Source organism: Malaclemys terrapin, chromosome 1 (assembly GCF_027887155.1).
Source record: "Malaclemys terrapin pileata isolate rMalTer1 chromosome 1, rMalTer1.hap1, whole genome shotgun sequence".
NCBI classification, from domain to species: domain Eukaryota; kingdom Metazoa; phylum Chordata; order Testudines; family Emydidae; genus Malaclemys; species Malaclemys terrapin.
In genome coordinates, this window is record NC_071505.1 from 26,596,468 (window position 1) to 26,623,534 (window position 27,067).

Sequence of the window (27,067 nt, forward strand, 5' to 3'; positions counted from 1 at the left end):
CTGTTCTAACCCCTGCCAAGATGCAGGATTTGTTGTGTCTAAACCATCCAAGACAGATGGCTATCTAGCCTCCTCTTGAAAACCTCCCTAGGCAATCTGCTCCAAGTTTCTTATAGTTAGGAAGTTTTTCCTGAAATTTAATCTAAATCTGCTATGTTGTAGTTTGAACCACTGCCTCTTGTCATGTCCTCCATGACAAGAGAACTTTTCTCGATCTTTTTTATGGCAGCCTGTCAAATATTTGAAGACCGCTATCATGTCCCCGCTTAATCTCCTCTTTTCCAAACTAAACACACTCAGTTCTTTCAGCCTTTGCTCATATCGCTTGCATTCCATCCCTTTGATCATCTTTGTCACTTGCCTCTGAATCCTCTCTAGTTTCTCTACATCCTTTCTATACATTGTTGACCAATGAAGCAACAGGAGAAACTCCATGTACTTACACCTCTCAGTAGGAGACACATACCACCTTCTTCAGGAGCCAACTCGGGATCTCCCCACTGGCCTCCATCAGACAGGAGGAACATAAACTCACTACCGCTCTGGGCTGGATTTCAACCAGTGATTTAGAGGTAAAAGGCTCCAGACCCTATTACCAATCCTCTAATCTATCCAGTCTTCCACATTTATTATTTCCTATCCTTACTATATTTTACTATATGGCTTTTCATCAGAATCATTACAGATTATAATTCTAGAAAGCATCATAAAGATTCAGTTACCAAGTGTTTTTTATTTGTCACTCAGAATCCCTCCTATAGACAGTTACAGGAATTAAAGAACACTCCAGACAATTACATAGCCATATTTTATATTAATAAACAATTTAAAGGATGGAAACAAAATAACTGATTAGTTGATGATTCTTCCTTATCTAAAACGAGTGATTACCCCTTCTTTTTTAAGTTTCTCTATATATATTACAACAGTAACACACATTGGAATCTAATAATGTTTCAACATAAATTGCTTGTTTGTTTTTAGAAAAAAATCTTTTTCTACCTACACTAATTGAATGTACTGCAGTATCTATAATAATAATAATGAAGCACAGTACACTAACTAATACACAACATGTTTCTTAACTATGTTATTTGGAAAGGTTAGAAGAACCACAAACATTGTTCACTGTAAATAAAATTTCAACTTTTTAAAAATATTCCTGTCTTCTGATGGTCTAGTGGGCAAGCCTGTTCATCAAGGAACAAATTTAAAATGTTTATTTATCTTTTATTCTTCATTACATTTAGAACTATTAAGCTATAGGGAAACTAGGGAAAGCGAATTACACATTGTAATACAGTACATGACTAAATGTCACTGTGATGGTCTTAAATTTTACTTTAAAAAAAAATTAAAGAAAGCAGCTTATTTTGAAAAATGACTTCACTCTGCATACACTAAGACATGAATGTATAAAAATTAAATACTCATTTATCCCCTTCATTTTAATCTTAATTAGGAAGAATAGCCAAAAAAGGATACGTATTCCATTCATCCCTGAAATTTTGAAGTCATCAATTAACTGTACAACCATGTCTTTGTTTGGATCGTTAGGATCACTTTCACGAACCTAAACAAAGAAAGAAGATACTGGAAACAATTCATCTTTTTAGAAGGCTAATACATTTTTTCTACTAATTTAAACAAGATTATAGAGCCTTACAAATAATGACAACGAAGTAATATCATATATTTAGAAAACAGATTTAGGGAAAATAATGATGTTCGAAAGCATTTACTTCCATTGTACCTATACATAATTTACCATTATTAGTACTGAGGACTCAATATAATACTCACACATCTGAGCAACTTAATTTCATCCAAGGCTGTCTCTGTATAATGCTGGGCACTTTTTACAACTTTCATTGCAACAAACCTCTTCCCCCTTGAAAATAATAAAAACTTATTCAACAAATGACCAGAGCTGAAAGATGTTATGAAGCATACTTCAGAGGATTATATCTGGAAAATTTTGGTAATTTTACCTTAAAATTAAGGGAAAAACGCCTAAATTCTCAATAATATAGTAGTTAAAATATTTCACATAATTTAGTGCACTCTGACAGAGAATAACAATACCTTTAGAACTGTATTTTATGCATTGTTTCTACAATATTGAAATTACAGAATTATTAATATTTTAAATGGTAATGGCTTTAAAAGAGGAATTTCAATTCTATTTTACCATTTAATCGGTTTACTATTAAGGATAGAGGAGGAATAAAAACATTAGCTTGCTCTCCAGCTCAAGAAAACGTGAATTCAATAAGCACTGAGAATTTGTTAAGCAAAATAAAACTTAGACTTCAACTTCTGACAAGTTTTATAAAATACATCCTTATCCAAAAGGAGAAAAACACTGTGGACAGCTCTATATACAGTTGTTTACCAAACAACAACAAAGACACAACAAAACATGTGGATAGCTTCAGCCTGTATCTAAAACAAAAGTTACTGCACCTATAACAAATCAGCATTTACTTGATTAGAAATGGAAAAAAGAAGTTTAAAGACAAATATATATATGTAGATCTCTTACTGCATATCCCAGCATAGCCAAACTGTAGAGAAGTGTCCCCATCCTAGCTTCCTAATTACATGATACCGGCCATTGAAAAGATCTCCAATTTTCACTGGATGATAGCCACCTTTCAAAAAAAAAAAAAAAAAAGAAGAAGAAGAAGAAGTACATTCAGAAAAATAAGCAGATACTTCTACTTACCTGTTTATTCCTTTAATACCAAACACCTTTTAAAGATGTCCTAAACTATAAATCAGGAAATTGCAATAAGTTTTTTCTACAATTACAATATTTTGCCTCAAAAATGTTCTACATCTACATTCTTTACACCCTCCCTTGTGGAAAATGTGGAGATTTCTGTATTTCTATGAAAATTATATGCCTCAGTTTACCAGCTTGATATTATTCTATATGACTGCCCAGAGTTAAATCAAAGGAAGCTGTTGGGAGAAAACAAGTAGGAGACAAAACCTCCCAAGAGATTACCAAGAGTACTCAAGAGAACTATGGGGCCATTATTATTGGAAAATGCCCTCCTGCAAAACTTGCAATTTTATTTTTCCCAGCCCCATACCTAACACCAAAGGGAACTAAACTGTTAAAGATTCCAGCCTAGAAAGGAAGGAGGGTGAGCAGGCAGCACTGGCTGGAGGGGAGTATCTGACAGAGTGGCACTGAGGCTATGTCTATACTACAAGTGTTGCAGCTATGCCGTTATAGCACGGCAGTGCAGGTGCTTCCTATATCGACAGAAAGGGGTTTCCCATCAATTCAGGCAATCCACTTCCCTGAATGCTGGTAATTCTTCCATTGACTTAGTTGTGTCTACACCAGGGGTTAGGTTGGCTTAACTATGGCATTCAGAAAGATAGCTAGGTCAATCTAAATTGTAAGTGTAGACCAGGCCGGAGAGAATGCTGCAGTGGCCGGCTGTCCAAGGCCAGGAGTAGGGGTGTCTAGGCTGAGTGGAACTTACCCAAAACTTGTAAGGAAAGAATAAAGTTAAGGTAATACTCATGTGTGTAGGCCTTATTCATTATTTTAATACAAGACTCTGACTAGTTCGTTCCTGTTGACTATTAAACAATACTTTGTTTTTAAAAGGCTGCAGTGTGTCACTGATATATTTTCTGGTCACAAAGCTCCCAAGATAGAAGACTCCTGCAGGGACCCAATTCAAATTGGATCTGCTAAAGTAGCCACAGTGAGAAAGAAGGGTTCTGAAGCCTAGTGGTTCAATCTAAAAATGGTAGAATCTTGGGACTCCCCCTAAAGTGAGGTAGAGGCCCAGGGCCTATCACTAGGAGGGATGCACTGAAGAGTGATACAAGGTAGAGCTCACCCTGTGGTCCATGACATCCCATAACTGGGAACACAATGTCTTGATTTTAAAAATGCACTGTGGTAACTAATAAAAGATGTGTCTCATTCCCAAACCTTAGATTCTTAACTCTCAAGCAACAACAGATTTTTTTTTTTACAGTAGCACTCCAAATCTGGATCAGAGCAGATTTCTTCAAGAGAAAACCTAGAGCATATTTACTCAAAGGAAATACTGAAATTTTGCTATCTACTTCATATTCAAAGGTAGCAGATATCTTAGACTTCTTAAGATGGGAAGCCCTGATCCTGCACATGTCCATGCACAGTCCAAAGGCTTTGTCTATAGCAGTCACCTAATATTATTCATTTCATCATAAATATTTGGTCAACACACACACACAAATCCACTGCAAGACCAAACACCAATGGAGAAATCATCTTACAAACAAAACCAAAGAACTAGCTTGACCATTTCACTAACAGACCTAACTGTATAGCTGGAAGGCTAGAAACTGAAGATCTGGATAAATATTAACTTGCTTCCTAACAACTACAGAACTGGATTACAATCAAAGGATTCATACCAATTCTCCATAAATCTAGGTTTAAACTACTAGTTAGATGAAATAAAGAAAGACAGATCTCAAGAGACATATGCAGGATAGTGGAAAAGGGAGGAAAGAGCAATACCACTTCCTATTCCTAAAAGGGTTTGCATTTCTGAGAAGAATTAAATCTGTTGACCTGACAGCCAAGATTACGTACATCTCTAACACAACTTACTAAATAATTTCTTTTCTTATGCACACTTCATCTGTTGCATGCAAAATTTGAGAAGTATGAAATATTATATTCCCTGCGCAATCATTCTCTTGGCAAAAGATACAATTTTCCTCACTGAAGTTTTAGAAGCTGAAAATATTTAAGACTCAGTTTTAGCACCTTTAAGTTACACAGCAAATCTTTGTAATTAAACAGGACAAAATGAAAAATGTCTGAAATATCTTACACCTTCCCTAATAGTCATCAAACATACCAAGGAACACAAATGGGTGCCCATTTTAACGTTTCTTTACACTACTAAAGTGGTATAAATGGGTCCTACTGTGATTATATGACTCAAAATCATTCTTCTCCCTAAATAAGATATGTGGTACACAGTATTTTGGACCTTATGAGGCACCAACAGATGTGTCTCATGGACAGATAAACTGCCAGAGTCTCATTCAATTCAGGACTGTTCTCTTTTAGTAAAGGATCACATTATTAGAATACTGCCAGTTTCATATAAAAATTTATTTATTTTACCACTACATCACCCCCAAAACTACTGCTGTAATAGAATTCCAAATGCTCTGTTTCTCTGGGTGCATTTTTCACAGCACCTTTTTCTGTTGCCCTAGGCCCCAATCCTGCAGACTTGCACAGGGGTAACTTTACTCATGAGAGTAGTCAATGACACCACCCACATATGCAAAGTTATTCCTGTTCATGTTTGAAGCAGTGGGGTGCTAATTTGCAGTTCTGAAGCACCAGGTAGCACCAGTACTAGGAAAAAGGCATTTTAAATATTGGTGTCTCCTTTGCTGTGATTAGTGGGATGTATTTCAATGCTTCATAGCACAAAAAAAGGTTATTTAGAAAGCAATAGGCAAGTGAGTTATAAACAAACATTCATACAGAATTAGGAGGTATGATTGGGGTGTTCACCCCACGCTCGCCCAGAAGGGGTTAATGGAGGCCAGATGGCCAAATAACCTATTAGGCTGAAGTCTGAGAGGAAAGCCCTAATTAGAGGAAGCTCCTCTGTGTGGGTACAGATGGGGCTTCCATAAAGCCAGGGAGCTGAGAGCAGGAAGGTAGTCTGCAGTCACTTCCTGGGAGAAAGGGGTGTGTTTGGGGGCTACAGAGACAAGTAGCCCACATTTGCTCCCTGGGAGGAGGCAGTAGAGAGGCTGACTTCCTGGAGGATAGGAAGCAGCCCAGGGTATAAGCAGCAAGGTTGGCAACTGAACAGACCTTGGCTGCATGTTGTAGGGTTCCTGGGCTGGAACCCTGGAGTAGAGAGTTGGCCCGGATTCCCCTTCCTGCCACTGGGAAAGTGGCACCAGCAGGACAGTGAACTGCCCGGGTCACTGCAGGAGTGACAGAGACTCTGAAAGCCTATACTCTGGAAGGGGGTAATGCTGAGTGACCTGGCCAGAGGGCCGAGTCACAAAAAGGATACTGCAGTTCCTGGAGTGAGAGAGGGGCTACAGACCAGAGGGAAAGACAGAGTGACAGCATGTGACCCCGGGAAAGGGCGTCGATCTCGTGAGCTAATCCCAAGGGCGGCCAGAAGGAGGTACAAGCATAGCAGTGAATGGGGCACCCCATCACGGGGGGGCGGGGGAGGGGTGTTAATGAAATTGTGTACTTTTGGGTGATACAAACACCAGGATTTGTAAATATTCAGTGTATAAGTAGTACTGCTCAGATCATAACAAAAGCTGTGTTGTGCTTTTCAGTTCTCCACAGAAAATAATGATGTTTCTGATGCAACTGCTGAACGCATGAGAGAGAGAGAGAGAGAGAGAAAGAAAATAAGAGAGATCATTATTCCTTAATGTATTCCTTAATGCTCTTGAATGTATTGGTAATCGTAGCTGATGAATTCCACTGCTGTGTAGGGAATTATCCCCTTTGTGAACCGAATGAATGGGAGACATCTCTGGAGAAGAAACTAGAAAATCAGAGAGGCAAAGTATTCCAACTGATGATGGTCTCTTGAGAGTAATCTCCAAATGTTTAAGGTTTTTCAGAAATAGGAGAATAATAGCATCATGGTTCATATATGCCTTCACAAATCAGGCAGTTGGAATTTTGAGATTTAATTACATTTCTAGACAAGTGGATATTTAAAACAGACCTGATCTAAAACCCACTGAAGTCAAGGAGAGTCTTTCCACTGATTTCACTGGGCTTTGAATCAAGTCTTCAGGGAACAGTGACTGATCTAATTAAATCAATTTCTTGCACACAAAAGAAGTTCCCCCCTTTAATGATATCACATCAACTAATGACCATGACCTCATAGAAAAATGTAAGAGGCCTAACTTAACTATACATATATATTAGGAACAAGTAGGCTAGTCATGGTATTCTATGAACTTTGTGCGCACTATTAGATACTTTCATTTTTTTTTTTTGTCTACTTCTTTAATTTCCATCAGTAGATACTTTTAGAAATGCTTTTCTGCCTCTTATGTTATTTAATCAGAGAAGATAATGAGCTCCAATTCTATACTGATGGCCTAGGAGTACAGTAAGGCTCGTCAGGTTGATAACTGCACTCTTACACTTTAGGCTGCTAGTTCAAATCAATCCTAGCCTAGAGACTGAAAAAATCATTACCACCTGAGAGATGTTTGCTGGCCAATGTGAAATGAGCTAGAGACCCAAGTGAAGTTCTTAGTAGAAGCATTAACAATAAAATCAGTTAGGTACTGACTACGCACATTTGTTGGCACAGTTAATAGAGGTTCAAGTGTTTAATGTGTATGGAAGTCGAATTACCTGCTCAGTCCTCAAAGTAGCCCCACCTTGGGATTTCAGATCAAGGTTGATTTACTGGCAAAGTATGGTAATGTTTCACTGAAAAATTAATGAGGAGTCTCAGATGGTTTTGAGGATGGAGTTAAGAGAAGAAGAGACACACTAATGGAACATGGTAAGTTCCAATTTTTATATTCCTCCCCCTTAATGTAAGGTACGGGAAGATTAACAGAAACAGAAAAGGTAGCAAAAGGTGAATATGTGATGCTTGCAGACCAGGTCATGTCAGAGACTATTCTCACTTGTGTATTAGTATAGATCAAAGCGATTAGTGTTTTGGGTGTTTAAACTTCATAAAACTAATGGGATGTTACAGGCATTGTTTTCACTTATCTGTTCCCGTTATAATGTAATAGCAAACATTTAGATTACGTATATCCCTGTAACTAAATAACTCATCAGACATCAAAGAAGCCTTGGGGAATGCTAATGAAGAACTATCAGAAAAGGTGCTAATTCCAAAGCAAATGGCCACTGTGGTGATGACTGAGGTCAGAGATTCAAAGTGCATTCCTCACCCATTGTCATCAAAGGAAAAGCCCACGCGGGTAGAGACACTGTCAGCTGGTCTTCTGACAGAAGAAGATATAAGAATGGATTCCAAGAAAGATCCTTCATCTCTGAACTGTTTGGACTTTTACAGGGAAGTGTGCCAGATGCAAACTGGAGATCCAAAAGACAATCTGGGTACCTTGAAAGACTTTTGGGGAACTGGCAGTTTATTACATCACTGCCACCATTTGGAGTTACAAACGGTGACTCACCTGTGCACATATTTTACCTGCTTTAATCTCTCAATAACTCTCATTCTTTTTTCTTAGCTAATAAACCCTTAGTTAGTTTATTATAGAATTGGCTGCCAGCATTGTCTTTGGTGTAAGATCCAGAGTACCAATTGATCTGGGGTAAGTGACTGGTCTCTTGGGATTGAGAGAAACCTGATGTGTGATTTTTGCTTTAAGTGACTATTATCGCAAAATAGGCTAGAGAGTCTAAGGGGACTGTCTGTGACTCCATGGTAAGACTGGTATAGTGATCCAGGAGTTCACATTTGTTACTGGTGTGGTAAAATCTAATTATAAAATAAACCACTAGTTAGGGATGTCTGCCCTTGTTTTCTGACAGTCTGCCTTAAGGTAGGCACTCACAGTTGTGAGCCACTCCAGACAGCATGACAGAATACATATTCTCAAACTAATAAAATTACTTACAAACAAGCTAGGAATCAATATAAGCAAAAGCAGACTTTGAGGTTCCTCAGCAAAATTACCTCCTCCAGGCTCAATTCCCTGTGCAGAGACATATTCTTCTCAATCTCCAAACACAGAGTGAGTGGAGAACAAAAGAGAAATGTATTTTTATAGGGCTCCATGTCACACCACACAGTCCATTCAGTCAGGTTCTTGTACATAAGATGTTATAAAGGTGTTGTTCCTTGCAATTCAGTCCCAACACACTAAAAGAAAAGTTACTTGTAACCAAAGCTACGATTTAATCACAGGTATTTTTAGTAAAAGGCATGGACAGGTCACAGGCAAGAAACAAAAAATCATGGCCCATGACCTGTCCATGACTTATACTATAAATACCCCTGATTGAAGCTTGGGGAGAGGGGGTGAGCCCGGGGGCCCATGGCATCAACTGCGAGGGGGGAGCCCCAGGGGCCCCGCCGCCGCTCCAGCTGCCTTGGGACTGCTGCCGGGAGCCACCAAGCTGTGGCTGCTCCCGCTGCCCCCGACTGCTACTCAGGCGGCCAGCTGCACCAGCCACTGCTTGGGTGATCCTCAGGGCCAGCTGCTTTGGGCGGTTCTGGGGTCAGCCACTCCGGCCGCTGCAGAAATCAGGAAGGTCGCAGGAAGAAGTCACAGAATCCGTGACTTCCACAACCTCCCCATGACAAACACGGAGCCCTACTTATAACTAATACTTCAAAGATATTGGTGTGACTGAGCCACACTGTCAGGGTGCTGGCACTCAGTCAGCTGGTCCAAAACTTTTGGGAAATCTGGATCTATTGGAGCCAGGTAAGCACCATCATCACTGAACCAAACATTTGGGACCAAAGCCCTTGACACCCTCAATGTCATTCCACAAAATCAGAGTTCCAAAACTAAGTAGACCATGGAAGCTGCCTTAAGGATGTGGAAAGAGCCTTTAATCTTTCAGGTTTCAGAGTAGCAGCCGTGTTAGTCGGTATCCGCAAAAAGAACAGGAGTACTTGTGGCACCTTAGAGACTAACAAATTTATTAGAGCATAAGCTTTCGTGGACTACAGCCCACTTCTTCGGATGCATATAGAGTGGAATAAATATTGAGGAGGTATATATACACACATACAGAGAGCATAAACAGGTGGGAGTTGTCTTACCAACTCTGAGAGGCCAATTAAGTAAGAGAAAAAAAACTTTTGAAGTGATAATCAAGATAGCCCAGTACAGACAGTTTGATAAGAAGTGTGAGAATACTTACAAGGGGAGATAGATTCAATGTTTGTAATTCAGGATTGAATAAGGACTGGGAATGGCTGAGCCATTACAAACATTGAATCTATCTCCCCTTGTAAGTATTCTCACACTTCTTATCAAACTGTCTGTACTGGGCTATCTTGATTATCACTTCAAAAGGTTTTTTTTTTTCCTTTTCTTTTTCCCTCTTACTTAATTGGCCTCTCAGAGTTGGTAAGACAACTCCCACCTGTTTATGCTCTCTGTATGTGTGTATATATATCTCCTCAATATTTATTCCACTCTATATGCATCCGAAGAAGTGGGCTGTAGTCCACGAAAGCTTATGCTCTAATAAATTTGTTAGTCTCTAAGGTGCCACAAGTACTCCTGTTCTTTTAATCTTTCAGGAACACCTGTAAGAAGTTTTAATACAATGTCTAATCCATTTTAAATGTCTGGCTGAGACAAACAACCCTATTGATTTATTACCATAGGTCACAAAATATCAACTGATAGCTGACTTCTGGAAGACTTTTGACTTAACTAGATATTTAGGAACTTATGTGATCTAGTGTCCCCACATAGATTATGACATTTTGGAAAGAAAACTGGAAACAGAGACTAATACAATGTTTCCGATTAAACAGAGTTACTATGTCAGGAAGGAATTTTGGGCCAGGACACAAGATCACTTTGTTTCTATGAAATACTGTTAAAAAAATTAAAACTACAAAACCTGGAACTCATTCACTTATGTCTGGTATTATGGAAAAAGTCATCTCCGGGGACAGATATGATAATTTTGCAAGATATGTAATTTTCAATAACAAACAGTGTTTTGATTATTCAATTTTCTTTTCCCTGTACTTCAGATATGACCTGATTTTAATGGTTGATTCCACAGTATCTGAAATAGGCTCAAGATTTTAAGCCATCTGAAGGTTTAGAATCCCATAGATTAGTATAATTTTTGATACCTATAAATACTAGTTTGTATAATAGCTAAGAAATCAAACTTTTTCCATGCTAGGAAATAGGAACTTTAAAATTATAGTCCACCAAGGTACATGCTTGCATGAAAAATTATGAACCACAATGACATATTAGCCTAGATCTACGACTCTTGGATATGGAATGACAGGTTTAGTCAATTTTTATAATGCTTTTTTGTTGTGGCATCTGATGATTGTTAGCCATTTCTCCAAAAATACAGTGTAATTTTTGTATTTCTATTTGTTCTCAAAGGTCAAGTTCCTTTACTACTTTTGAGCAGTCTGAACTCTCTTACTGGATAAATTTAAAGTCTAAGTGAATATTCAGAAATGGAGATATCAAATCTCTTACACATTTAAGTTATGGGACTTTTTTGAAAAACAGGATGCTGAGGCAGTTAACTGAACAACTGAGTTAAATACACTCATCTTCTAGGAATAAGATAGTTCACTTATGCTATCTAGAAAGAAATCTGGTATTCTTTTTCCTTCCTGTCTATTTGTGAAAGTCTATGTACCCAAAATGTGATCCCAAAGGAAGCCAAATGCAGCTCAACAGAGGTAAAATTAGCATTCTCCAGGACTAACATTTACATCAAATCATTCAACCAAAGGAAACTTTCTTTGTAAGTACAGTTATTCTGATAAGAAAACATTTATTTTTCCAGCAGATATAGATAAAACTAAACTCCCAACAAGAAAATGGAAAGGATCCCAATTACTTCAGTAGGAATAGGATCAAGCCCTAAAGATATTAGATATGTTTTGGAACCACTCTATTTGATACACAGATGAATATTTAGAATGAGCTTTTACTTTTTATATAATTTATTTATGGCCAAACTGGTTTAATTACATTCTCTTTACCATTTAACTCTCCCTCTCCCTTTTTTGGAATTAATGAAGAACTTATTTCCATCACGGTGAATTCAGAATAACACCAATATTAGATATTTAGATTATTTCCCACATCTTGCAATACTGCTTTAACTTAGTCAGAGTAGGTTCTTAACTGTTATGAACTGTATTAGCACAGGATCAAATGTTGTATGATGTATATGTATTGACATGGCTGCATTGTCATGATATGCTGTTAAAACATACTTTTTTATTATAAAACAAAAATCAATAAAATGCTAGCTAAAATATGAGGTTACCTGAAAAAGAAAGCTAATAACATGGAAGGGAGACATTAAAAATGAGAACTCAATCTAAGGCAGCATGTGAAAAGATGCATTTTTTTTTAGCCAAAAGTTAAAATAGCAAGCAAAGATTTGCACATTCATATGCCATTGTGAATAGATAACGGGACAAATAAGTGGGTCATCGATAGGTTTACAGTTATCAGGCTATACCATTACGAAGTAAGCAAACATTGTGGGAGTTAAATATCCTTAAAAAGCATTTTAAGTACAGCACATTTAAGCTAGGTACATTTAAATTATATTAAGTGCTTGAATACAAATGCTAGAAGTCTAAATACTAAGATGGGTGAACGGGGAGTGCCTAGTATTCAATGAAGATATTGAATATAATAGTGATCACAGAAACTCAGTGGAACAATGATAATCAATGGGGCACAATACCAAGGTACAAACTATATAGGAATGATCGAATAGGTCATGCTGGTGAGGGAGTGGCAGAGCATGTGAAAGAAAGCATAACGTCAAATATAGTACAAATCTTAAATTAATCAAACTGTACCACAAAATCTCTATGGATAGAAAGTCCATGCTTGAATAATGAGGATAGCAGTAGGAATATGCTACTGACCACTTGACCAGGATGGTGATGGTGATTATGAAATGTTCAGGGAGATTAGAGAGGCTACAAAAACAGAAAACCTAATAATAATGGGGGATTTCAACTATCCCCATATTGACTGGGTACATATCACCTCAAGATTGGATGCAGATATAAAATGTATAGATACCATTAATGACTGCTTCATGGAGCAGCTAGTCCTGGAACCCACAAAGAGCAAGTTTTGATAAAGTCCTAAGTGGCGCACAAGATCTGATCCAAGAGGTGAATATATCTGAACTGCCCAGTAATAGCAACCATAATGTAATTAAATTTAACATCCGGGGGGGAGGGGGTAAAAATACCACAGAAACCCAACAAAAAGTAGCATTTAACTTCAAAAAGGGGAACTATACAAAAATGAGGAAGCTAGTTAAACAGGAATTAAGACGAACAGCCACAAGAGTGAAATGCCTGCAAAATGCATGGAAAATTAACCATAATAGAAGTTCAAACTAAATTATAACCCAAGAAAGAAAAAACAGCAAGAGGTCCAGAAAACTGCCACCATTGCTAAACAACAATGTAAAAGAGGTGGTTAGAGACAAAAAGACATCCTTTAAAAACTGGAAGTTGAATCCTTCTGAGGAAAGTAGAAGGGAGCATAAACTCTGGCAAGACAAGTGTAAAAATAAAATCAGGCAAGCCAAAAAAGAATGTGAGGAGCAACTAGTAAAAGACACAAAAACTAAACAGCAAAAAAAAATTTTTTAAGTACATAAGAAGTAGGAAGCCTGCCAAACAATCAGAGGGGCCACTGGATGATCTAGATGCTAAAAGGGCACTCAAGGAAGACAAGGCCGTTGTGGAGAAGCTAAATTAAGTCTTTGCATTGGTCTTCACTGCAGAGGATGTGACGGAGATTCCCAAACCTCAGCCATTTTTTTTAGGTGACAAATCTGAGGAACTTTCCCTGGCTGATTTGGAGATAGTAGTGACAGTTTCAGAGGGAATAGCATCTAGTTCTTCTAAAAAGGAATGGTGGTCATCAAGATATAGAGCATTAAGGTTTGAAGTGAAATAAAGTTGGTTAAAAAAAATGGAGGGTCCTGTGGCACCTTTAAGACTAACAGAAGTATTGGAGCATAAGCTTTTGTGGGTGAATGCCCACTTCATCAGACACAAGTAATGGAAATTTCCAGAGGCAGGTATAAATCAGTATGGAGATAACGAGGTTAGTTCAATCAGGGAGGGTGACGTGCTCTGCTAGCACTTGAGGTGTGAACACCACGGGAGGAGAAACTGCTTCTGTAGTTGGATAGCCATTCACAGTCTTTGTTTAATCCTGATCTGATGGTGTCAAATTTGCAAATGAACTGGAGTTCAGCAGTTTCTCTTTGGAGTCTGGTCCTGAAGTTTTTTTTTGCTGTAAGATGGCTACCTTAACATCTGCTATTGTGTGGCCAGGGAGGTTGAAGTGTTCTCCTACAGGTTTTTGTATATTGCCATTCCTGATATCTGACTTGTGTCCATTTATCCTCTTGCGTAGTGACTGTCTAGTTTGGCCAATGTACATAGCAGAGGGGCATTGCTGGCACATGATGGCATATATAACATTGGTGGACGTGCAGGTGAATGAGTCGGTGATGTTGTAGCTGATCTGGTTAGGTCCTGTGATGGTGTTGCTGGTGTAGATATGTGGGCAGAGTTGGCATCGAGGTTTGTTGCATGGGTTGGTTCCTGAGTTAGAGTTGTTATGGTGCGGTGCGTGGTTGCTGGTGAGAATATGCTTAAGGTTGGCGGGTTGTCTGTGGGCGAGGACTGGCCAGCCTCCCAAGGTCTGTGAAAGTGAGGGATCATTGTCCAGGATGGGTTGTAGATCACTGATGATGCGTTGGAGAGGTTTAAGCTGAGGACTGTAGGTGATGGCCAGTGGAGTAGCAGGAGGCTTCTGGGTACACGTCTGGCTCTGCTGATTTGTTTCTTTATTTCCTTGTGTGGGTATCGTAGTTTTGAGAACGCTTGGTGAAGATCTTGTAGGTGTTGATCTCTGTCTGAGGGGTTGGAGCAGATGCGGTTGTACCTCAGCGCTTGGCTGTAGACGATGGATCGTGTGGTGTGTCCGGGGTGGAAGCTGGAGACATGAAGGTAGGCATAGCGGTCGGCGGGTTTTCGGTATAGGGTGGTGTTAACGTGGCCATCGCTTATTTGTACTGTGGTGTCTAGGAAGTGGACCTCCCGTGTAGATTGGTCCAGGCTGAGGTTGATGGTGGGGTGGAAGCTGTTGAAATCATGGTGGAATTCTTCCAGGGTCTCCTCCCCCTGGGTCCAGATGATGAAGATGTAATCAATGTACGTAGGTAGAGAAGGGGCGTGAGTGGATGAGAGCTGAGGAAGCGTTGTTCCAGGTCAGCTATAAAAATGTTGGCATATTGTGGGGCCATGCGGGTGCCCATGGCGGTGCCACTGGTCTGGAGGTATATATTATCACCAAATTCGAAATAATTGTGCATGAGGATAAAGTCACAGAGCTCAGCAACAAGTTGTGCTGTGTCATCATCAGGGATACTGTTCCTGACAGCTTGTATTCCATCTGTGTGTGGGATGTTTGTGTAGAGAGCCTCTACATCCATGGTGGCTAGGATGGTGTTTTCTGGGAGGTCACCAATGCATTGTAGTTTTCTCAGGAAATCAATGGTGTCACGGAGATAGCTGGGAGTGCTGGTGGCGTAGGGTCTGAGTAGGGAGTCCACATATCCAGACAGTCCTTCAGTGAGAGTGCCAATGCCCGAGATGATGGGGCGTCCAGGATTTCCAGGTTTGTGGATCTTGGGTAGTAGATAGAATAACCCCGGTCGGGGCTCTAAGGGTATGTTGATTTGTTCCTGTGTTAGTGTAGGGAGTGTCCTGAGTAGATGGTGCAGTTTCTTAGTGTATTCCTCAGTGGGATCTGAGGAAAGTGGCCTGTAGAATTTGGTATTGGAGAGTTGTCTGGCAGCCTCCTTCTGGTAGTCAGACCTGTTCATGATGACAACACCACCTCCTTTATCAGCCTCTTTGATGATAATGTCAGGGTGGTTTCTGAGGCTGTGGATGGCATTGCGTTCTGCACGACTTAGGTTATGAGACAAGCGATGTTGTTTTTCCACAATTTCTGCCTGTGCATGTCGGCGGAAGCATTCTATGTATAGGTCCAGACTGTCATTTCGAACCTCAGCAGGAGTCCATGTGGAGTTCTTCTTCCTGTGTTGTTGGTGGGAGGGTATCTGTGTATCAGTGCGCTGTTCAGTGTTATCTTGGAAGTATTCTTTGAGTCGGAGGCGGCGAAAGTAGACTTCCAGATCACCACAGAACTGTATCATGTTCGTGGGGATGCTGGGGCAAAAAGAGATCCCCGAGATAGGACAGACTCTTCTGCTGGGTTGAGTGTGTAGCTGGATAAATTGACGATATTGCTGGGTGAGTTAGGGGTACCCCTGTTGTGGCCCCATGTGGCAGGTAGGTTTTTAGATAGCTTACGGCCCTTTTTCCTCTGTAGAGAGGTGAAGTGTGTAATGTAGATCTCCTGTCTTATTTTATAGGAGTACTTGTGGCACCTTAGAGACTAACAAATTTATTAGAGCATAAGCTTTCGTGGACTACAGCCCACTTCTTCGGATGCATATAGAATGGAACATATATTGAGGAGATATATATACACACATACAGAGAGCATAAACAGGTGGGAGTTGTCTTACCAACTCTGAGAGGCCAATTAATTAAGAGGAAAAAAAAAAAAAACTTTTGAAGTGATAATCAAGCTAGCCCAGTACAGACAGTTTGATAAGAAGTGTGAGAATACTTACAAGGGGAGATAGATTCAATGTTTGTAATGGCTCAGCCATTCCCAGTCCTTATTCAAACCGGAGTTGATTGTGTCTAGTTTGCATATCAATTCTAGCTCAGCAGTCTCTCGTTGGAGTCTGTTTTTGAAGTTTTTCTGTTGTAATATAGCCACCCGCAGGTCTGTCACTGAATGACCAGACAGGTTAAAGTGTTCTCCCACTGGTTTTTGAGTATTTTGATTCCTGATGTCAGATTTGTGTCCATTAATTCTTTTGCGTAGAGACTGTCCGGTTTGGCCAATGTACATGGCAGAGGGGCATTGCTGGCACATGATGGCATATATCACATTGGTAGATGTGCAGGTGAACGAGCCCCTGATGGTATGGCTGATGTGATTAGGTCCTATGATGATGTCACTTGAATAGATATGTGGACAGAGTTGGCATCGGGCTTTGTTACAAGGATAGGTTCCTGGGTTAGTGGTTTTGTTCAGTGATGTGTGGTTGCTGGTGAGTATTTGCTTTAGGTTGGGGGATTGTCTGTAAGCGAGGACAGGTCTGTCTCCCAAGATCTGTGAGAGTAAAGGATCATCTTTCAGGATAGGTTGTAGATCTCTGATGATGCGCTGGAGAGATTTTAGTTGGGGGCTGAAGGTGACAGCTAGTGGTGTTCTGTTATTTTCTTTGTTGGGCCTGTCTTGTAGGAGGTGACTTCTGGGTACTCGTCTGGCTCTGTCAATCTGTTTTTTCACTTCAGCAGGTGAGTATTGTAGTTTTAAGAATGCTTGATAGAGATCTTGTAGGTGCTTGTCTCTATCCGAGGGATTGGAGGAAATGCGGTTATATCTTAAAGCTTGGCTGTAGACAATGGATCGTGTGGTGTGTCCTGGATGGAAGCTGGAGGCATGTAGGTAAGTGTAGCGGTCAGTAAGTTTCCGGTATAGGGTGATATTTATGTGACCATCGCTTATTAGCACAGTAGTGTCCAGGAAATGGACCGCTTGTGTGGATTCATCTAGGCTGAGGTTGATGGTGGGCTGGAAATTATTGAAATCATGGTGAAATTCCTCAAGGGCTTCTTTTCCATGGGTCCAGATGATGAAGATGTCATCAATGTAGCGCAAGTAGAGTAGGGGCGTTAGGGGACGAGAGCTAAGGAAGCGTTGTTCTAAGTCAGCCATAAAAATGTTGGCATATTGTGGGGCCATGCGGGTACCCATAGCAGTGCCGCTGACTTGAAGGTATATATTGTCCCCAAATGTGAAATAGTTGTGGGTGAGGAGAAAATCACAAAGTTCAGCCACCAGGTTAGCTGTGACATTATCAGGGATACTGTTCCTGATAGCTTGTAGTCCATCTTTGTGTGGAATATTGGTGTAGAGGGCTTCTACGTCCATAGTGGCCAGGATGGTGTTTTCTGGAAGATCACCGATGGATTGTAGTTTCCTCAGGAAGTCAGTGGTGTCTCGAAGATAGCTGGGAGTGCTGGTAGCGTAGGGTCTGAGGAGAGAGTCTACATAACCAGACAAGCCTGATGTTAGGGTGCCAATGCCTGAGATGATGGGGCGTCCAGGATATCCAGGTTTATGGATCTTGGGTAGCAAATAGAATACCCCTGGTCGGGATTCGAGGCTGAGCCATTACAAACATTGAATCTATCTCCCCTTGTAAGTATTCTCACACTTCTTATCAAACTGTCTGTACTGGGCTAGCTTGATTATCACTTCAAAAGTTTTTTTTTTTTCTCTTAATTAATTGGCCTCTCAGAGTTGGTAAGACAACTCCCACCTGTTTATGCTCTCTGTATGTGTGTATATACATCTCCTCAATATATGTTCCATTCTATATGCATCCGAAGAAGTGGGCTGTAGTCCACAAAAGCTTATGCTCTAATAAATTTGTTAGTCTCTAAGGTGCCACAAGTACTCCTGTTCTTCTTTTTGCGGATACAGACTAACATGGCTGCTACTCTGAAACCTGTCTTATTTTATGTTATATATGCCATCAAGTGTGTAACATAGATCTCCTGTCTTATTTTATGTTATATATGCCATCATGTGCCAGCAATGCCCCTCTGTTATGTACATTGGCCAAACTGGACAGTCACTACGCAAGAGGATAAATGGACACAAGTCAGATATCAGGAATGGCAATATACAAAAACCTGTAGAAGAACACTTCAACCTCCCTGGCCACACAATAGCAGATGTAAAGGTAGCCATCTTAAAGCAAAAAAACTTCAGGACCAGACTCAAAAGAGAAACTGCTGAACTCCAGTTCATTTGCAAATTTGACACCGTCAGATCAGGATTAAACAAAGACTGTGAATGGCTATCCGACTACAGAAGCAGTTTCTCCTCCCGTGGTGTTCACACCCCAACTGCTAGCAGAGCACCTCACCCTCCCTGATTGAACTAACCTCGTTATCTCCATACTGATTTATACCTGCCTCTGGAAATTTCCATTACTTGCGTCTGATGAAGTGGGCATTCACCCACGAAAGCTTATGCTCCAATACTTCCTTTAGTCTTAAAGGTGCCACAGGACCCTCTGTTGCTTTTTACAGATTCAGACTAATACAGCTACCCCTCTGATACTTAAAAAAAATGGTATCTTTGGAGCTTAAAGAACCCCTCCATCCCATGAAAAGCCTGGTATTTGGAATATTTTTGTAAGAGTAATTAGTGTGGCATTTACTAAACTACACAAAAACTGGATTGGGTTTTTAAATAAAACTGCATAATTTTACTGTACAACTGGTAGAATTAGAGCAAGATTGACAGCAACCAAAACACACCTTCAACAATTACAAGACTTTACTCTGGCCTTATCCAAATTTAAAGAATATTTTTTAGAAATTCTTTAGTGTATGGAATGCTCTGACAAAATTATGCGCCTATGTGATGTAACATGCATAACACTAAGAACAGGCATTCTCATGGGGCAACAGATCTGCACTTTTTTGATTGCTCCTGGTTCACATTAACGTTTTTTGCTCAACATTTACTTGTCTTTCACTTGTCTTGAGTTTATCTGCATTCTCCACTAAAATAATGTTTCGTACTTTACCAGACTCCCAGTGATGCCCCAAGATATGGTTCCAAGACTCCCTGCAGAAGTTGGGGCAATTGGACTAGCTGATGATCTAATTAGCCCATGCACATCGTAAATCAGGCAGAATAGCAGAATAAGAAAGGTATGAATAAAGTTTTCATATAGTGTACAAGGACAGGATCAGAAGATTTCCAGTGAGTGAATGTGAATCTCAATGGTGCAGAGAAGTTAGAGGGAAGAATCAGAGAAATACATTCTATTCTAAGTATAGGTTATTATATCATTATATCATCCCAGTTACCAAACTATTTAAAAGCCTTGCAGAGTTAAAAAATAATGTGTCTAATGTTGGTCCAAAAATGTTCTCTCCATTCCTTTGCCTAGGGGAAAGTAAAATAAATAAAAGTGATAAGCATTGCATAGACAGAAAATGGTGACTTTTGTGGCCATTCTTAGGCTTGGTCTACACTTAAAAATTAGATCAACATAATTACGTTGCTCAGGTGTGTGGGGAAAAAAAGCACTCCCTGAGCGACACAGTTATGCCAAACTAATCCCCTGTATAGATGAAGCTATGTCAACAGAAGAATGTTTCCATCGACTTAGAGCTACCATCAATCAGGGAGGTGGTGCTCTTACACCAACATATAGGCAGCATCTATACTACAGGGTTATGCCAACATAGCTACAGTGACATAGCAATGCCTGTATAGTCTCTCTAGTGTAGACATACCCTTGGTTCTTGCAGGAGTGAATTCCATAATCTAGGACCAGCACTAAGAAAACTCTGTCTCTACCACACAAAAGCATAAGCTTCACTCTAAAAGAAGACCATTCAAGTGGCTCTTGAGGACCAAAGTTATCAAGGGATTATATAGATGTTTACTATTTAACATTCAACTTTTTATATAGTGCTTAATTACACAAACCTTTGCAATAATCTGCAGGGTCTTCTTGCTCCTCATCATCAGATCCCAGAATCTCCTCCTCTGGTTCTGGTGGTGCTGGCTCTGGCAGGGGCGGAGGTGGGGGCGGAGGTGGAGGTGGTGGTGCAGATGGAGCTTTCTGTTGAGGCTCTGGCCTGAAAATGAAAAGAAAGTACATTAACTGAGAAGCTTGGTCAGGATGCTAATTGAGGGTTTAGCCACAAAATCCATCTTTCAAATTTTAGTGAAATACATCTCATTTATTTTCCCACAGTTATTCTTTATATTATCTGGTAATGCCCCAGGTATTTCCAAAAATGTATGTAGGTAAAGCTGGCAAGACGAGATATAGCTTTCACATGAAGGTAAACCATTACACTGAAACAGCTCATAAAAGGTTTATAGTATCAGGAATAATTAGACATATAAAAATATTACAAATTCCTAACCAATACATGAAATACTGCACATATGCTTTTAGAGTCTGAAGTACTTGGAATCAAGAAAGAATATTCCTCAAAGATGACCAACGTGGATAAGTTATACCAAGTCTCCTCTGTGACAGCAAACAAAGAAGTTTCAAGAACATATTGCAGGGAGCAATCCTCCAACGGCTATTGAAATAAACTAGATGACTCAATAGGCTTTTTTCATATCTAATTTCTATCAGTAATGTAGAAAATCACCTCAATATGGAAGGAGCGAGCAGTAGTAAATAGGAAGAAAAGTCTAAGCTTTTTAGCTAGCCTTTGCTCAAAATATGCAATGGAATCGATCAATGGAAACACACAGATTTTTACCAAATATGTTTTTGAAATAGTGAATTGTTAAAGACATTTTGTACTCTGATAAATGTTCTGGCTTCTGAAGATAAGAGATATCCTATAAGTGAGATGTCTTCTTCGTTTAGCTATTTAAAATACATTTCATATACAATAATTAGAATAATTACAATTAGTATTTTGAAGCTCAGAGTTTTGTCAGATTTTCACATTTTGGTTGTCACCAGTTATACACATAAGAAAAAGAGGACATTTAGGTACCTATCTGCTAAACATTTTTTTCTTTTCTCTCAAATAGGTTGATGTTGTGGGGGCGGAGGGGGGCTTGTATTCATACTTACAAGTATACAGAAAATCTTATTTGCAGGAAAAGAGATCAGTAATATATCGTAGTGCTGTGGGCAAGGTTGATCTCAGCCTTACATCATCAGCATAACTATCTATGCTTATTTTCACATCTACTGCAAATCCCAGCTCTCTGAAAGATCTCATTTAAATTACCAGTATCTCTCCATTAAAACCACAACAATTGAGGACAGGAAAATACATTGGTGTAACATGTTAACTTTTCAACTCTGGAAATCTAAATTCAAATACTGCTCCTTGATCATAACAAAAAATTATTTAGGTGGATTTACCTCAGTCCTACATATATCCATATCACAACACATACCCCTCCACTTTTTTGCACAACATACAGTCTGTTTGGGAAAATACAGCATTTGGAATAGCAAGGTACAGTTGGTCAGAAATAAGTTTCCTTGGCAATATGGGGCAGCCTGCACACCAGCTGCTATGCCTTTGCTCTAAGCAATATTAGAACTTGCATGAGTATCAAATTTATCCCTCCTCCACCTCCTCCAGAAACAAATGGAAGAAGTGTAATTACATTCTGAGTAAATTCTGAGATTTAGAAAGACAATTTTGAATATCTTTCATCATCTTTTTTGCTAAGCTATAGGCAGGAATAAACAATTATAAAAAATTAAAGATTTGAATGGGAGAGAATAGAAACAGGGGAAGGAAAAATGCATGCATAGCTAGAGTCCTGCGTGAATATAAAATTTGTATCTGCATCCAATCCATGATCTTCAAACATGGTCTGCGGATATAAAGCAGATATCTGCAGATTTGCAAGGCTCTACATATAGCAATTGTGTTTCTAAATATTTCTTTCAAGGAATTGGATTAATTTTTATTCCTTTTATTCTTCCTTTTTTGTTAGTGTCATTCATCTCTGTACTGCCATTTTTGACTGAAAGAAAACTGAATTTGGTCTCACAAAAACATCCTCAGCCCAATCACCATCAATCTTACTACAAGATCAATTAATGGACCTGAAATCTACCATCTCCAAAAGCTTGGATTTATTACATAAATGAACAGATAGCATTCAAGCCCAGCTGGATGTTGACAAAAAGCTCTAATCCATTTTTTAAAAGAATTCACAGTGTAAAGCTCCATGTCACAAACCTTGAAACTTCATCTTCTGGACATGAGGCCATTTTGGATACCGTGGTCAAGGACTGTAAACAGTTCAACATTAAGACTGATGAGCTAGAAAACAAATGCACAATTATGAACTTGCACTTGGTTGGCATACCTGAAAACAGTGAGTCAGGTAACAAGGGTATATTTCTGAATGTTTGGAATCATCTTATTGGATTATATGACTTTAGAAACTACAGTAACTAACTTCAACCATGAGATTCTACATTGGATAATGTTTCAGAGAGTGTGGCAATAATGCAGCCAGATAGAATATACTCCATCACCCCTTACTCCCCTCACTACCACCACCAAAGAATATTTTCACCAGACACCTACGCCAAGGGGCAAGTAGAGCAGAGTGTTGGGTGCAGAGGGAAAGTGTGTTTGGGGAAGGCGATAGGTGAGAGAAGGAGGAGAGAAAGGGTGGGGGGGGGCAGGTATGAAGTGGGCAGTAGAGTGGAGAGGGTGGTGGAGGAGAAGGATCGGAGCAGCTGTGAGGTCAGGAGTGGAGGACAGGGTTCTGGCACTATAAAATTTAGCAATACATTATTCACTAAACCCTCTCTCTGAAGGAAAGAACTGTGCAAGATGCTAAAGCTACAATGAATCTACAGTGATTTAGTAGCAAGGAGCTACTGTTCTGTTTCTGCACCCGATATTGACAGTACTTAAGGGAGAACTGGGAGTTATCTCAGAAATAGGACTCTAACTTTTCATTACCCATCTTGAAGTAAACAACAAGGGATATCAATAACCTCTCTCCAAAGGCCCAAAGTAGTCCACACTTTTAGAATTTGAAAAAGCAGATATTTCTGGAGAAATAGTCTAACAAAATGAAGCTTCATTTGAGACTTTTCCAACTTACTATATTTGATTTGTTTAAAGAAGAGATTTTTTTTTCTGTTGCAATCCTTGTTATATTTGCTAGCTGGGAATTCAGGGATAGGTTGTTCTTACTGAACTTTGTGTATGTTATATTAGCAATCGTTGGAACAAGGAAGGATGGAAGGAGGATTCTTGAAATAGTTTCTTATCTGGCTATTTAGCATTTTACTTACAAGGTATAAAGTGTTGATTTAAAATTAGAGAGTTCTGTTTTGTCCATGGAATCTGTAAGACTGACATCTCTGGAAAGGTTAAATTTATTTGCTGCCTGAGAAGAGGATGGGGAAAGACAACACCTGGGTGATTAGCTATGAAAGCACTTCTCCACTTTTGTGGGTTTTTTTTAAACTGAATACATGCTATAGATCACATAAAACTGGTGACTATATCTAACACTTCATTTGGCTGCCTGAATTTTCATCAAATAGTTTAATAAAAACTAGTTATGATACTTTACCAATGTTAAATTTTGTTCTCCCTCTACTACAATATTTCACAGTACTCAGCTGTGCCAGTGCTTATGAAGGAGCACTAACAGGGTTACTTTAGATGTCCTCTTATTGAACAATCAGATACTATGAAAGCTACTCTTGTATCCTTCTTTGAGATGTATGAAATAAATATAAAATTAGTTATTGTTGTGATTTTATTTATAACTATAAAGACTACCAAAATGCTAATTTTTAAAAATGTTGTATTTACATTTGTTAAGTGGACTTTAACACACCTTTGGCATTAGAGTCAAAATGCTAAAGTTTTAAATTATAGCAAAAAGCACATATACCAACTTCAATTAATATTTTTAAAAGCAGCATTATCAAACTTCCTATGTAATGCAGTAAGATTTCTAACTAAAGATTATTTACATTATTGCACTTTTATAACATCCCAAATATTAATCTAACACACACACGCTAAAACATACTCACTCATTGTAATTTTTTCTTTCTACATGGGGCACCCTGCGCTCTGTGATCCACTATAACTGGATTATTTCTCCTCAACTTTCAAAGCCTGGAGGCTCCTCTTTTTAAAAAATAAAACAAAAAACTTGTCTATCTTTAGAATGTTCTGCCAGCAGGTGGAGCTCTTCAGAGAAATGACTCCCTTTCACTCCCCTGTCAATTGCCCAAGCTAAGATGACAAAACTATCAGTTCTAATTAATATCATTACAACAGATTAGATATCTCCAGGCAGGATACTTTATCTTATTTGTTTATTATACAAAAAATGGAAATGAAGAATTACAACAAAGTCAGATCCCAAGCTCTCAATCTCTCTGTAGGAATGCTCCAAAAGAGAAAAAGGAAGGATTGAAGTATTTCCCCTGCAGCTTGAATATAATGCAAAATTTGGTGATAGCCTGCATGTGGTCTTGTAGAGCACGAGGTGCCCACTTCAGAGAAAGAAAAATTATGGATGGGTAAGTAAATTTTTCTGTCCTCTCTTGTGGGCAACTGGTGCTCCAAGATCCCTTACAACTGTGAAGTAGCCAGCAGGAAAACCAATCTTCACAAATGAGAGAGAAATTTAAAACACCAGGAAATTTTAACCAAAAGAATAAACAGCTTTTGTTTGAGAGGCTTTTTTTGTTTGCTAATTTTTTGCTTTTCTTCTTTCTTCCCACACCACATGAAGAGTTTTAATAAAGGAAAAGCAAGAAAGACGTCAGAACCCTTTGTCCAAAAGTCAGACAAAGACAACACAGCTACTTTAAAGTGATGGATAAGAATACACTGAACACCAGGTAGCCATACAGCGAAGTTATTTGAACGAAACATTGTTCTGCATGGGGAATGGCCACGTGTCTGAATGAGTGAGCCCTCACAGAGCGAGGGCAATCTTGTATGAACAATTTGTAGATCTGACAAGTTACTGAATGTATCCATCTGAAAATAGTGGACATGGATGCCTTTGTGCCCCTTATGTCCCTCAACTAATCCTGAAATTGCATCCAATTTTTTTTAGCTTTCTGTAAACAAAATTTGAATGACCTGATCACATCTAAAGTACGCATCTGATTCTCCTAGTTGTGAAAGGTCTTGGTACACACAGAATGAAAACAGACTGGCTGAAGTAAAAAGAATTTTGGGGGACAGAAAATTCTGGTGCAGGCCTGAGAATCACCACTTCTGGGAACAACTGCATATAAGGATTCCAGATGAATAAATCCCCTGAATTTACTAACTCTCCTGGCCAATGTAACTGCTAACAGGAAAAACATTGAATAGAAAGTTACAGGAATACTCCTCCATACATTTAATAAAAGAAAGTTCAGGGATTATTTGAAGTATATGATTCTACTAGTCTCTTGACAGCATCTCTGTAGACCCACATCTTTAAGGAATGAAATATGAGGCTGCTGCAAAAGAAGGACTACAAGTAGAAATACATTTTATGTTTAAAAATGTAGGTCTGAATCTCTTCCATGCAGAAGGATAGGAGGAATAATACACCAACTGATCACAGTACAGTATTTGCATTTCTTGCAGTACTTCATAATGTTGCCATGGCAACTGGCTATGATTTCTACTGCCATCACCAGCTGCCAGTATACATTGTATGTAAGTGGAAAAATCATTTAAATAATAACATAAGAACGGCCATAATGGGTCAGACCAAGGGTCTATCTAGCCCAGTATCCTGTCTTCCAACAGTGGCCAATGCCAGGTGCTTCAGAGGGAATGAACAGAATAGGTAATCATCAAGTGATCCATCCTATCACCCATCCCCAGCTTCTGGAAAACAGAGACTAGAGACATTTATATAATATGTAATAGAAGAAACTTACAAGGTTTATGATCGTTAAATTTATTGGAGACCTGAGGCCTCATTAAACTTGCTCAAAGATTTTTCAGCTTGTTTCTGTCAAACCTCTAAATTAGCTTAACATTATTAACCTCAAAAACCATAGCATTGGAAATATACATATTTGTGGACCTTATTATAATCTTGTCTGTTTTATTTTGAGTCACAGAGATGAACAAGCCTTGCGCTCCACTAGGGCAAAATTGAACTATTTTATCATTAGAGAGTGAGACTACCTCTAAGCTTTATCTCAGATAAAAGCCACAAGGAGAAGCTAAAGATATTCTTGGAATAGGAAATATCTCCCACCCCGACACACCGCACTTGCCTTATCTGAAATCTCAGTGAATTAACTGGATGATATCTTATTTTTTATTTTGTTCTTTTTCTCTCTCTCTCTTTTTAAATGAATTGATTGCAGAAATCACTGCAATTAAAACAAACAAAAATGTACCTGTAATTCTTGTTCTCTGAATATACTGTGAATAATGGATTGGTGCACCTAGGCTTCAGTCTCAGGACTGAGGGCTAGAAGCAAAATTAACTCAAGCTTCCAAAAAGTAATTCACCCCTGGGATAAGACCACGCACAGACATTTTCAACTCGAAACAGGGCCGGCTCCAGGCACCAGCACAGGAAGCAGGTGCTTGGGGCGGCCAATTCAAAGCGG

The 27,067-nt window shown here is 39.1% G+C and overlaps 1 protein-coding gene across 8 annotated transcripts in view; it reads right to left on the reverse strand.

Moving 5' to 3' along the window:
- Positions 1-27,067, reverse strand: part of SRPK2 (SRSF protein kinase 2) — a 278,856-nt gene that overhangs the window by 91,881 nt on the left and 159,908 nt on the right. For 6 of the 8 annotated variants that reach the window (XM_054018167.1, XM_054018156.1, XM_054018111.1 and 3 more), the window contains 5 exons: positions 22,686-22,769; positions 20,434-20,585; positions 2,546-2,654; positions 1,804-1,891; positions 1,486-1,573 (listed from right to left, as the gene is read on the reverse strand). In XM_054018167.1, the coding sequence (XP_053874142.1) occupies positions 1,486-1,573; positions 1,804-1,891; positions 2,546-2,654; positions 20,434-20,585; positions 22,686-22,769 (521 nt within the window). The remainder of the gene's footprint in view (positions 1-1,485; positions 1,574-1,803; positions 1,892-2,545; positions 2,655-20,433; positions 20,586-22,685; positions 22,770-27,067) is intronic. The other 2 variants (XM_054018147.1, XM_054018176.1) reach the window with 1 other exon arrangement.